The 13,697-nt window shown below is 32.6% G+C and overlaps 1 protein-coding gene across 2 annotated transcripts; it reads left to right on the top strand.

Moving 5' to 3' along the window:
- The first annotated feature begins 2,236 nt into the window (after positions 1 to 2,236).
- On the top strand, positions 2,237 to 12,465 carry Ir93a (Ionotropic receptor 93a). 2 transcript variants are annotated; one of them, XM_040725259.2, is made up of 11 exons: positions 2,237 to 2,540; positions 6,273 to 6,425; positions 7,253 to 7,348; positions 8,654 to 9,012; positions 9,110 to 9,274; positions 9,329 to 9,697; positions 9,757 to 10,110; positions 10,176 to 10,562; positions 10,613 to 10,875; positions 10,942 to 11,099; positions 12,170 to 12,465. In XM_040725259.2, exons 1-11 carry the CDS (start codon positions 2,438 to 2,440, stop codon positions 12,265 to 12,267), a joined length of 2,505 nt encoding a protein of 834 aa, XP_040581193.1. In that variant the 5' UTR covers positions 2,237 to 2,437; the 3' UTR covers positions 12,268 to 12,465. The 2 variants fall into 2 exon arrangements, with proteins under 2 accessions (XP_040581193.1, XP_071749474.1); XM_071893373.1 differs by having other exon boundaries at positions 2,393 to 2,540; positions 6,273 to 6,562; positions 6,631 to 7,348.
- Positions 12,466 to 13,697: the final 1,232 nt, after the last annotated feature.

Genomic DNA, 13,697 nt, shown 5'->3' with positions numbered 1-13,697 from the left:
GGATCTAAATCCAAATTGTAATTCTAGGACTACTAGCGGGAAAGACATCATACGTTTCTTCTTTCTTGAAAAGAGTAGATTATTGAAATTAACTTCTTGGGTTGCCCAACTCATCCTTGGAAGAACTACTTTGAGTCAAGAATACTTTTAATTTAATTATCATTTATTTTATAAAGTCTCAAATAACAATGAGTAATAAAATTAAAGGATTTTTGTCAACAGGTGACTCAACTTCGTCTTAGTCTTTCTCTAGCTAGTAGCTCGTATTCTTTGGCCGGATAATTATAATTATTATTCAGGGAGGTGTATATTTGCAAAAATCGGTTTTCACACCCATTTTGAGTTTTTTAGGTCTTGTTACTTCCAGGCTTCTTCTCAAGGCTCCTCCAGCTTTTTAATCTTGCTAATGATACCCTTGGAGAAGAAAACGATGTGGGGGATTATTTCGTTACTCATTCCTGCGTTAAGAAGATCTGACACACGGTTTCTTTTGGCCTCCATTTCAGTTGTCCTTGGTCTGATGAAGATGTTTTTTATATGAATTGTTTTTTTTTATTGCTCGATCATTTGATATTAGGGGGGGGGGGGGGAATTAGTAAATTATTTTGTAAGCTAACGAAACCTTTCAAGGTTTCATTCACGATTCGCTGGGGCACGCTATATTATTATAGAAGTCTGCCCTCTGTTTGTAGAACCTAGTATCCAAATGTGGAGAGCCACCGTTTTTTGTGATTGTAAAAGCTATTTATATTAACTAAGTAGCTAATAATTTGGGATTATGTCAAGTTATTTGTTTGTTTAACAATAGAGTTCATGACTAATTTATCAAAGCAAGCAAATCTAAAAAACGTCATTTATTCTGTGGAAGCAAGACAAAAAACTGAAGTACGTGTGGATAGTAGGTCTTACAAACAAAGGGCAGAAATATAATATGCTTGTTTATATGAAAACGTAAACAAAATAGTTTAAAAATTGAAATTTGTGGATATTAGTATTGTACGAGGTTAATAGTCTAGCTTTCTAAGTACAAGTTGTTGATTTCATTATGTTCTCCTTAATCTTTTTCTATAAGTTACCTGAATAAAGAGACTGTACATATACATATGACTTGATCGTTAATACAAAATGAGGCGGACTTAGTAATAAATTCATGTATGCATATTACCTATTCTATGTTTAGCAAAAATACATATGTATTTAATACAGGGTACATCAAGATAATTTCATTTTTCTAAAACTTCTATAAATCAAAAAAGTAAAATTTTGTCTCATGATGATAGTACACGTTTAATTTGAATATCAGATAGGTGACGTCACCCATTGTTCTTAAGCTGAACTTAGGTATTTTAATACCAAGTTATTTTTTTCATTTTATCATCTCTTTTTTCATAACTTTTCAAAGAGAGGCTTTAAAGAGATAATTATTTTGAATAAAAAGATGTAACATATCTTATTTTGTAGTTGTGTATGATTATTTGATTAAATAATTAGTTTTGGGCGATTTTGCAAAGGTCTTAAATATGTTGGGTTTTCCAGAATAGATGGCCTAATTCGAACAAATTGACTAATCAAAAATCCTTGCGTGACACCAAATCTGATGGCCTGCGTTTTAGCTCTCTAACATTCTTATCCGTGGGGTTATTTTTGCTCAAATTATTTAGGAATTTTATAGTATGAAAAGGGATTGAAAAAAATTGTGTTTTGTATATTTAAAATAAAAGTAATTAAAAACTCGGGAGCTACATTAAAAGTAGTTTACTTTTATAAAATATTATGTCAAACCAATATTGGACAATATCTATTTTCGAGGCATGTTTCTCACTACTCCAACGCATTATAGCGACTGACTGTATTTTCGAGAAAACCTTATAATCTCGCCTCTAGAATGAAACCACAACACTACAGGCTCATTGTCGGGTTTGATAAAAAAAGGAAGTTACGTGGCCGCACCCAGCACAATATATGTACAATATTTTTTGCTATTTAGTAAATGAAGATTGAGTTTCTACAGAATAGGATTATACATATTATAACTTTAAAAATTCTTACTTATAGCCAAAACAACATATCATTAGCAATTAACGAGTTATTCAATCAATAAATTTTGATAGAAGCTTTACTTTATAAATATGTATATTTACCAAAAATAAATGTCATGCCGTCTTTTGGTATTTATTCCGCCTTACTATAGAGATAATCAATTAGAATGAATAATTAAAATGGTAATATGTGGCGAGGGCGTAGTAGAAAGTTATGGAAATAACAAGGAGGAGGGAGAAAATTACGTTACAAAAGAGATATGTTCATGTTATATCCACATTTCTTCCTCTAAAGCAAACACTTCACAAGCCAAATTAGTTTTCCTTATTTATGACTAAATCTATATTGTATTAGATAGAATCAATCATTGCAAAGCATCACAAGACAAGAGAAGGACATGAGGATCCTTTTCATTCTTGCACTTCAAGCTATTACTCGTCAAAACTATGTTTTGGGTCAAATAAGCCCCCAACCCCCTGAAAATACGACGTTGGAAATTGGTAAGTAGTTTTCCGACAGCCCCTGAGTCACATTGATAAATATTCATAAATCCGTTACAAACCAAATTGGCTTCCTTGATCACATTCTGAAATATTGTTTTTGTTTTAATGCAGAGTTTGACAGAGTGTTTCGGAACATTATTTAGATAGAGTTTTCTTTTCTTTTTCAACACTTTAAAACTTAGTCGCATTTCACTTTTTAGATTTATTATGCAAATGTATTTCAAATTCTAACAAAAATATTTTATTAACGTTATTTCACCCGTTGAAGTGCGGGGACCTAAGACAATTTTGCCCTATGACACTCCCTTCAAACCGACACCAGAGGCGTCTGTACGGGAGGGGGGGGGGATAGCTGTAGAGTCTGTAGCCCCTCCATCAAGGAATTAGTGTCTTGATCAATGAAAAATTATTCGCTTGTAGGGATTAAATTAAAATGGAAAAGTACAACAGGTTTAAAAGAAAATTTAAATAATTTATTTTCTAAAAAAAGGCCATAGAATAAATTAAGAGGTGGAGAAGATTTTTTTTAAATTTTGGTATAAGAATTGTAATATATTTATTTTAAGGATTAAGTGACTTTAGAACTTTATGTTGATGCTCCCTTTTTTACCGCAATTTTAGTGCCTCCTCCCCAGTTAGCATTTGTCTATACTTCCTATGCCTCGGGTTACATTTTTGTATCCATGGAATATATTATGTACATGAGATGATAAACTATAATTATGCAATGAGTTACAAAAATATTATTCTATATTCCTGTTGAATGTAGTAATTTTCATGAACCTCAAGAATCATTCAATAAAATGACAAAAAGGTATACTTCCATCCCTCCCAAATAGCTCTTAACTCAAGGACTTTATTTTAAATTTTTATCATCTTTTATTTTCCGTATTTAGAGTTGTGTGGGTCAAAATAACATTTGAATATTTTGTACATAATTATGTAAGAACCATTTTGGCTCGAAATAGCAAATAATCGTAATTATTTAATAGATTTAAAAAAATTGTTTGTAACTTCCACATGCCTACCAACTGGTTGTAGTTTGTTATGTGTTGATCGGTAAATGTAACATTTTTCTTATAGCATAAGGTTTTCTTTTAGAAAATAACTTTGATTACTTGCTTGAGTTATGGATTTCAAGAAAGACACTTAATTAATTATTAATATTAAAGAATGAGTATTTTTTAACAAAATACATTTTATAAAAGTTAATTGACTGATTAACATATACAAAAAACAAAGGTATATCAGTAACAAATCTGTTTAGTTTTGATAAATGTTTAATCGTTTGTATAATTTATAATCGCGATCAGTTAGGGTTCTTTATTTATATATAGTAAATAATCATTTTCAAAGATGGTAAAGTTGAGTTTTTAAATAATTGATGGGGGCTACAACAAGGAAAATTATATGCATATTATCTGCAATTGAGTTATATTAATCTACCAGAGAGGAAGGGATTTTAATTTATTTTATCTTTCTATTTTAACAAAAACAAATCTACACTTTTTTAAGCCCTATTCAAAAACCCAGTTTCTTTTTAATATCGTATCTTTATCTTTTACCTCCAATAGGGGAAAAAAGTATATAATGATTAGACCAAGAGTGAGAAAGTCTCAACTGTTGAATGAAAATATTAGTAAATAACTCTTATAATATGTGAATCATTTAATTAATTGTCAAGATGCTCTCTTTTGAAAATAGTTTTATTCCAGAAATAAATCCCAGTTTTAAATAAAATAAGGATTAAGAGATATATATATTTATTTGAAGAGAAATAATTAATTGAATCATCATTCTAAAAATAATTTTTCTCTCTGGTGGGCCTTAAAGCAAGATTAATAGAAATACAAGATTATGCCATGCCATAACGTGTGTACAACTGATGTTTTACTTCCACCACGCTCTTTAATAGTGACGTCTTAGAATATGACTGGTTACGTGTTTTGTAAAAATCTGTCTATCTTGCCCAGCAATCGGTACGATACATCAAATGCAAAGTTCTAGCAAGCCGATTACTTGATGGTCTGAACTTGGATTTCTATTAACCTTGCCCTTAAGGAAATAATATAAAAACATAATTCACAATCTTTAAAATTAATAAGTTTCAAATCTACAGAATTGATTACATTATGACAGATGTAGGCGGAGAGTTTAACATGTATAATATTATATAAAATTTCATGTATAATGAGTATACAACTTGTGTAACTGCGTAGAGGAGACCGAGCAGGTTTTACCACAGGCTTGCTGTCAGAAACTCCATATTGAAGAAATAGGACCGATGGCATAAAAAAATTATTTCATATTGTGAGGACGAAAAAAAACAGTCCACGGTATGAGATCTAAAACATCACTTAAACCCAACCCTCGAAAATATCGAACTCAGACTGTGCCTCAACACTAGTATATATACAGCGTATATGTGTATGTAAATAGATGTATCGTCCATTGTTGCCTTGACATTTGAAGAAGTATCTTCAGGTATGGCATTTGAAATAATCATCTATTATTTATAGTTATTCGATATCAGTATTTCCAATTATATGCAGAAATAAACTGCCTTGGTAGAAAATGGGAAAAAAGTTCTGGGCTTACTGAACTATAAATTTTAAATGTACAACTGAATATTTAATATGAATATGAAAATATGTTGAGACAAAGCAAGACAATGGACATTTATGTACTCTAATTTTTTATTAATGCTACTATGAATCCTTCAAAATGACTTTCATCTGTACTAAATTCCTTGTAAAACTCAATATACATATACGCTACTGGGAGACTGCCCTGGAGAAAATTGCCCGTATTTTTTTCAAACCTCATGATGAATAGTTAGACATTATAAATTCGCTTAATATTAATTATTGCAAATATCCAAACATATTTGTTTGTTCCATCCCCCAAGTTCCATAGGAGTACCTTCAAGTGTGAGTAATATTATTGTGCAATACAATTTCCTTGCAATTTTTAAATTCAATCCAATCTTCCAAAAAATATATCGAGGGGATTGTTAAGGAGAGGGGGGGGGGTATAAATAGATTTGGGCCTCTTAAAATATGGTTGAATACTCTCTGCCTCAGATTGGCCTGGGGGTAGTATGGGATTGCTTAAAACACCCACCAATTCATCCGGGGAACCCTTCTTATATTAAAAATTACCACACAATCCTTCGGGTTACGTGGGGTATTTTGGAGTATCCCTTGAACCCCTTTTATACCAAAAAAATAGTTTAAGCCCTCGAATCGAAAAATTGAACACCACATTTTTTTCTGTATTTTTAGGCCATATAACTCTTTTTCTTATAAATGCTGAGTTACATGCAAATAACATTATTTGTATTTGAATTGTCATATCTATCATTTTTTTTTCTTTAATTTTGTAATGAGTACTCTCAATTATAAATTACTTTTGTGTGTTTTTTTTTTTTTTTTGGGAAGGTTAGAGTATCTTTCTAATTTCTGTTGGAAACAATTTATCTAATCCCTTGAGTAAATGGAAAATAAAATAGAATTTTAATAAGGATAATTTTGTTGAAACAAATATCTATATTTTATAAATTCCTACATAAAATAGTACCATAATTTTTAAAGACCTAAAATAGATGTAAATTATATGATAAATATTTTAAGTCTAAAATTTATCGTCAAGTAATGTCGGATACTTCTTCTAGTATAAATGAATATATGGTAATGGCTAATAATAGTTTAACAATATATATTCTTATAGGATTAATTTTGGACTCAAACTTTTTGGCGAAAGATGAGGACAAGTTTTTGGCTCTTGCAAATGAAGTTGTCGAAGAAATTAAGTCAACTGTTTTTGGATCTGGATCAATACAACTAACCATTTACAACTCTATCACACAGACAATATCCAATGGTATGAGCTTTACTTTTTGTTTATATGGATGTCAGTACTTAAAAGGCTTGTATCTCAAAGAGTAAAATATATTCATAGAAATATATCTATTAGTGTTGTGTTTTGGTCTGAAAATTCTGGACCAGTCTGAAAATATTGTAATTATATTGAAATTCATGTACATTTATATTATTATGCATTTTAAAACAATTTACACCAATTGTAGGCACTAGTAAAATCCTTACTTCAGAGGGAGAAGTGAACACCACGACGACCTATTAAATAATGAACAGAAAAGAAGAAAGAATACAAACAACAACCGTTTTTCTTTTTCTAATTTGTAAACTTAGTTTTATCTTTAGTCATAAATCCCTTCTTTAGTTATAAATCATGTTTGTACAACTCATTTTTTCAAAGGGGGTAGAAAAGGGAGCCATAGATTGAGACTGAGTAAATCGATTTGAAAGCTATTAAATTTCGGTCTACGATCTGAGATCGAGGTCTGGACCGAAGCATCGGTCCAAATTGGTCTAGAAAAATCACACAAGATCGAACACAGTAAAAATTCGGTCTTGGACCAAGTCTCAACACTAATAGCTATGTATGTATTGGCTTCATTGTTCGATTTGTCATTGCTTTCATGGAAATCAATGACCTGGAACCCTTACTTGTTTTTGAAGTAAAAATATGTATGTATATATACAATAGGTATCCAAATTACTCAAACTATCTACAACATAGGCAATAAACAATATATAATAATAGTATGCATAATCATACCACAATATATGTATTACTTTAGTAAAATTATGAAATTAATTAATTATCATTTCATGTTTGTAATGTAGATACAATGCTCCTAATTTCCCTGACCTCTTGCAAAAGGACACACAAACTGGATAAGAAACACACCAAGGAAGGATTGATCTACATTGGAATAACAGGTACGTTTATACAATAGAAAAACAATATATGGATGTGACAAGGCATGGAAAGACTGTTCCATTTCCTTCAGCTGTTTACTTTGGTATGTTTTAGGGAAATAATTTGATTTAAAAGGTTTTTTATTATAAATAATAGGGATGCAACATTTTGAAATGAACTCAAGGTGGTCAAATAATTAACCTTACAGTTTCTAGACGTAACAATTCATTTTACGTACAAGATACGGCGTTACCTCGCTAACAATTAAATATACAATATATATTATTTTCAGGTGTCGATGTTTATACTTTTTTCTCCTAATCAATATTCTGAACGTTGATTGGTTGAATTAAAATTTGTCTTGTTTAAGCTGCGAACAATTTCCAATAATTATTGAATAATAATTCCATACTGGGGATTAATGTGCCAACTACCAACTGATTTTGGGCCTTTTCCTATTTCATTTTGGAGGAAAGGTTGCGTGTCACAATCATCATTCGGTACTCACCGTTTTCTCCCATTTTCTGTTTTCTTTTCTTTTTCTGTTTTCTCATATAATATTGTAATATAGGTAGAGAAAACACAACGGGGGTATTATGCTTCAAAAGGTCCCAGTAGCTTCTATATTTTTCTTTCTCTGTAGTTTATATATTAACTCAGACTTGTAAATGCTAAGTACTGCCGTTCGCCGTTATGAGAAAAAAAAAAGTCGAAAATTAATTAGTATCCATGAGAATTTGATGAATATTTGAGAAAAGAGCATCATTGTTGAGGAGAGAACACATAAGTATAGATTCTAACCATGAGTGCGTGGGCTGATGAATGATGACAGAGTCATTCAATGATCTGTCGGTGTGCTAAAAAACTCCCCGAAAATTAACGTGATAACGCTGACATTTTGAAGAAAGTTATGAGAGACCAACTTAGCTGTCATAACGTTCCATTAAATGAGCTGTGAGCAGCCTTGAGATGAAGAAAATGAGCCTTCCCACTCTGTATATAGCAAGGACATATACAAGGGTTATAAATGTCGATCCTACTATGAGTCCAACAAGCACTTACACCTATAACTCTCCAACAAATCTTAAATGTAACTCTTCTTCATTCATGAGCTTACACACACACACACACACATGGTTACTACTTTAAACATAGATACTCACGAATTTAGGAATATTGATAGCAGCTTTGGAAAAAAATCATGTTCAGATTGCCAACATAAAATATCTCCCACATGAGAAATAAAATGCCTAGGATTCACAACTCTACATTTATTTTACCTTTATTAAGGATGCACTTTAACAATTCATTTATTTATCTCTTAGAGCGGGGATGTAAACGATTTACAGGCAAGAATTCAATGCTAATCCCTATTACCAATCCTTTGAATGCCCCTATTCAGCTTATCAAAGATCTTAATGCAACGGAAACAATGCATTGGAAATCTTACGTCATCGTACAAGATGACTCCATTGCACTTGATGTATCTGAGGAGATTATTAACTCTATTAGAGATAATTCTGCTGTCGTTACTTATGTCCTTGGTTCAAAAGAAGAGCTGAGTCAGGAATCATTTCGAAGTCGAAAAATTAAGGAAGCTCTAAATACTATGATAAACTACTCCTTGGGAGGAAAGTATCTTGTATTTATAAGCGCCGAATTTGCCGAGGATTTTCTTCAAGCTGTAAGTAATGATTAATAATAAATTAATAATTTATCCTTTTACAAGACACATTTGGGATAAAATAACTAAACTAAGTTTCTACTCTAACTTACGTAAGGCAATTAAATCCTCTCTCCTAACTCTCGATACGGAACTCCTAATGGTAGTGAGTAATTTAAACCAAACAACAGCTCCACAGCTAATGGATATTCTACTATCAGTTCCGGATGGATCAAATGTGGCTCTTGTTTATAATACATCTACCACTCAAGAATCCTGCCCTGTAAGCAAGTTATAATAATATATCTTAAGGTAAATCTCCCATTTGCAAATATAGAATGGAGACATGTGCATTCTAGAGGAAAGTCTTAGGATATATTTGCAAACCATGAATAAAATATTAGAGAATGAAAACAAAAACTATTCTGTTGTAAGTATTCAAGAGTGGGAATTAATTAGACCTTCACAAGCAGAAAGAGATTCGGCAATCATGTCAGGAATAAAATCCATGTTAAGCAAAGACGGGAAATGCAGTGCCTGTACAGCATGGTCCATGACAGCTGTAGAAATTAAAGAAGAAGGTAGAGTTAATCAACTAGACGTAGGCAGCTGGAATCCTATCAATGGTTTAAAAATGAATGACAATTTGTTTCCTCATGTGAAGGGAGGCTTTCGTGGTCGGGCAATCACGATTACGTCAATTGATGTGAGTAGCTGTGTCATAAATTTTTAACTAAGCATTAACATTACCATCTATCTATGTAGTATCCCCCATGGCATACCTTTATTAAAAACGATCGTGAAGAGGTCATTGGTTACTCAGGTCTTCTCTTTGCCATGGTGGATGAAATAGCCAAGAAACTTAACTTTACTTATAATGTAGTGCCGCCGGCCGATGGAGCCTTTGGAATAATAAAAGACGGGAAATTTAATGGGATGATTGCAAAAGTTCAGAATAAGGAAGTAACTTTTGCAGCTGCCGCTTTTACAGTATCCACTGAACGACAAAATGTCGTTGACTTTACAACATCCCTTGATTTACAGCCATATACCTTTATGATCGCAAGGCCACAGCAATTATCAAGAGCCTCACTCTTTATTAAACCCTTTACACCACAAGTATATACAACTAATTATATAGCCACCTATATCAAAACTGTTTTTGATTTACTTTTCAATTGAAGGTCTGGGCATTACTTATGGTTTCACTTATTTGTATTGGACCCACACTTTGGATCATTCATCATTTGAGCTATTACTATAAAGTTAATTCAGATAGTTTCAATGGATTAAACAAATTAGGGAATTGCGTTTGGTATTGCTATGGTGCAGTTCTTCAACAAGGAGGAACAATGATGCCTGAAGCAGATTCTGGTAGAGTGATTGTCGGTTTTTGGTGGTTATTTGTCATGGTGACCGTTACTACCTACTCTGGAAATCTAGTGGCTTTTCTAACATTTCCCGAAATTGACAATCCCATATCTACAGTTGAGGATCTCCTTAATCGAGGACAGAGCGACGGAATGACGTGGGGTATCCTTAAGGACTCCATCATTGATAACTATTTAGAGGTATTCGTATGTATATACACTTATCTTTGTTTCTAATTAAAATATAAAAGTCATCAACGGAGGAAAAGTATACGGACTTATACAAAGGAGTGGTCCTCCATACTCCACCCATAGGAAATGAGTTGTACGAAATGGTTGCTAGTCAAAAACATGCATATATTGAATGGAAATCGAGTCTTGATATGCTGATGAAAAAGCGATACAACGAGACAAAAAAATGTGAGTTTTCATTGGCTAAAGAGGATTTTTTTATGGAGAGGGTTGCACTTGCTTTTCCCAAAAACAGTCCGTGGCTACCAAAATTTGATAGTCAGTGAGTATTGTTTAGGATACTTTTGTAAGAGTAGATAATATTAGAAAACTGTTCCTTCTTTTCAAGAATTAAAAAGATACTTCAAAGTGGCTTCATGGAAAAATGGAAGTCAATGTACTTTCCTCCTGATGACGAATGCTCTTCAACTGCCAGAGGAGGACAGTCTCAATCACAAACCGTCCAAGTCCAAGACATGCAGGGTTCCTTCTACATTTTATTTTTAGGTAATATTTTTTCAACAAAATGAGGTACCTATTTTAGGAATTCAAGGACAGCTACAATTGTGAGGAAAATGTTTTACTACGATGCAGAGTTTGAAATCAGGGAATAGCTACTTATAATATTTAGTATTTTGACAATTTTTATACAAATATCTATGTACGGGTATGGATTTTCAATCTTTACAAAATGTTAACTTTCTTTCTTGAGTTGTTTCGTGGTATGAAGTTTTAGAAGTATGAAATACAAAGGATTCTGCAGTCTGTATTTTTCTCTCCAGTCTAAGAAGAGCACGGAAAGAGACAACATAATTAACATCTGAGGACTCCTTCGTGTGGTGATTAGTGGGACTGAGACATTAAGAGGAACAGGAGGAACAGGTGGAATGACAAGGGAATGAAGAGGATTCTATAACTACTGAGAAACCAGCCAGTGTAATGTGTTTAGCTGATCTAATGGCGGCATAGATCCCCTCATCTAGTTCCCCACTGGGTACTGTCTCACTGAGCCTGACTACATGGACATCATGTAGACATATCTCATTCCATGTCTAAAGAAAACATTTACATTTACCTGGCCACACATTGAGTCTAAGACTATAAAATTACCCACCCTAGTATCGACCCGTTGAGGGCCTCCGCTGACGAGTGCTGGGGCACCCTGGACGTAAACTTAATAAAAAGTACTGCCATTCTTTCAGAAGGAGGCTAACACTTGTCATGGAGACTGAGAGGGGTTACATTGAGTAAATTAGTCATTTTAATATATGAACATAAAACTTAATTTGTTTTTTCATTAAATTCGAACAATCTGCCCGGGAAATAAATTTGGTTGAAGTTATAGCATTCATTTGTAAAGACTGAAAATTTGCATCCGGTGCATACTCTGTATTGTTGGCCCGAATCCTAGACCAATACATTAATTGGATTCTACATACATAAACATAATAGTTAGATATTGTTCTTTTGCAAGTGTTATAATACTTTATAAAAATAAATTTGCTAAATAATAATACTGCATTATGTGAATCACAAGAGAGGATAGAAAAGTAATGTGTGTTCTTTTTATTTCTCAGGTTGTGTTATTTCCTTAATCATCATTATACTAGAGTGCTTGGTCTCAAAGTCCTTAACAGAAAAGGAAAAATCTGTTATCAAGCCGTTTGTGGCATAGTATTGTAACATCTCACTCTAATACGTCATAGAGAGGAAGACCAATTGGAAATGAGTTCCTACATATATTTAAAATACATACGCGTACATATTAAGTTCTCACTTTAACATAACTCTTATCTAACATTATTGTATTTGTCTATGAACTGAAATAATCATGATATTCTGGTATACTCAATAAAAAAATTCACTTCCTAAATAATTATTAATTGTAAAATTAATGAATATATTCTAAAGTAGATTGATTTCTATAACTGCGTTACCTTTATTTTATCATTTAACCTTTCCTTTAAAAAAGAATGGTTAAAAAGGCCCCAAACATACAAACATTTGTATACTGAGTGATCCATTGAAATCTGAGCACTTTGAATTTTAAATTTCAACAAGATATAACTCATTCATTAACAATAGAATTTCAAGAAAATTAATACTATAAATAGATGTGTGTCAGAGCTCTATTAATAATTAATGTAGCCACCCTTAGTGGCAATAGCAGTGGCAGAAGGCCTGGCACCCACTGTGGATATATTCATTTGTCATGGTGCCCCGGTGCTTGCTGACAGTGGCATTGAGGGCCTCGGTGTTTGGATGACAGAAACTGCAGTCCTTCCCCTCGACATGTAACCAAAAAGTTTAGTCGAAAGGGTTATCATCAGGTCTGTGGTGGGCCAAAAGTGTCAAAAAAGAGTTCAAAAGACTCAATCAAAAGAGCTTTGTAATGAAGGAGATGGGTTTCATTTATTGCTGGTGTCAAAAGTGGCCTATTTCCCTCAACAGACTCTTTCCATCAACTTTTTTTGATAGCTCTCTAGACAGTCTAGTGTGAAACCCAAGGATCTCTTGAATGGGAACTCAAGGACTTGAGAGGATGGCCTGTGCTCCTCTGGGCTCAGTTTGGCCCCTTTGACAGAGCCCTTCTTCCTCTCCTACGTTTCGGACTTGCTGACGGCGTATAAGATGTTCCTGGAGCGCCCAACTACTTGGAGTGCGCAAATGGAAATTTGTCAATCACGTTCAAGTGTCAATTTCTCGACTTGTATGTAAGCTAGAGAGCTCAGGTTTGTTTTGTTTTGTAAGTAATTGTTTATGCTTTAATATTAATTAATTTCAATCACTCAACATTCAATAATAATTGAATTAGTAGTGTTCAGATTTCAATGGACCACCCAATATATCTAAGGTACTCCCAAACTATCATTTTCATATTATTTCTCTACACTTTATTAAATAAATTACATACCTACATATATATGTATATTTCATAATATTAAAATCCTTGATAGTACGTATTTTATTCAATACTTTATTATACTATTGTTTAGTAATATTTTATTAAAAATGTAGCTATACATTTGTATTTCTATATTATCGGCAAAAAGTTTTCATGGAGATAAAATGGCCAATTTATGTATATATATGACGAGAGATAGA

The sequence above is a fragment of the Lepeophtheirus salmonis genome, chromosome 14 (genome assembly GCF_016086655.4).
Source record: "Lepeophtheirus salmonis chromosome 14, UVic_Lsal_1.4, whole genome shotgun sequence".
Classification (NCBI taxonomy): Eukaryota; Metazoa; Arthropoda; class Copepoda; order Siphonostomatoida; family Caligidae; genus Lepeophtheirus; species Lepeophtheirus salmonis.
This window is presented reverse-complemented; position numbering and strand designations above follow the sequence as displayed.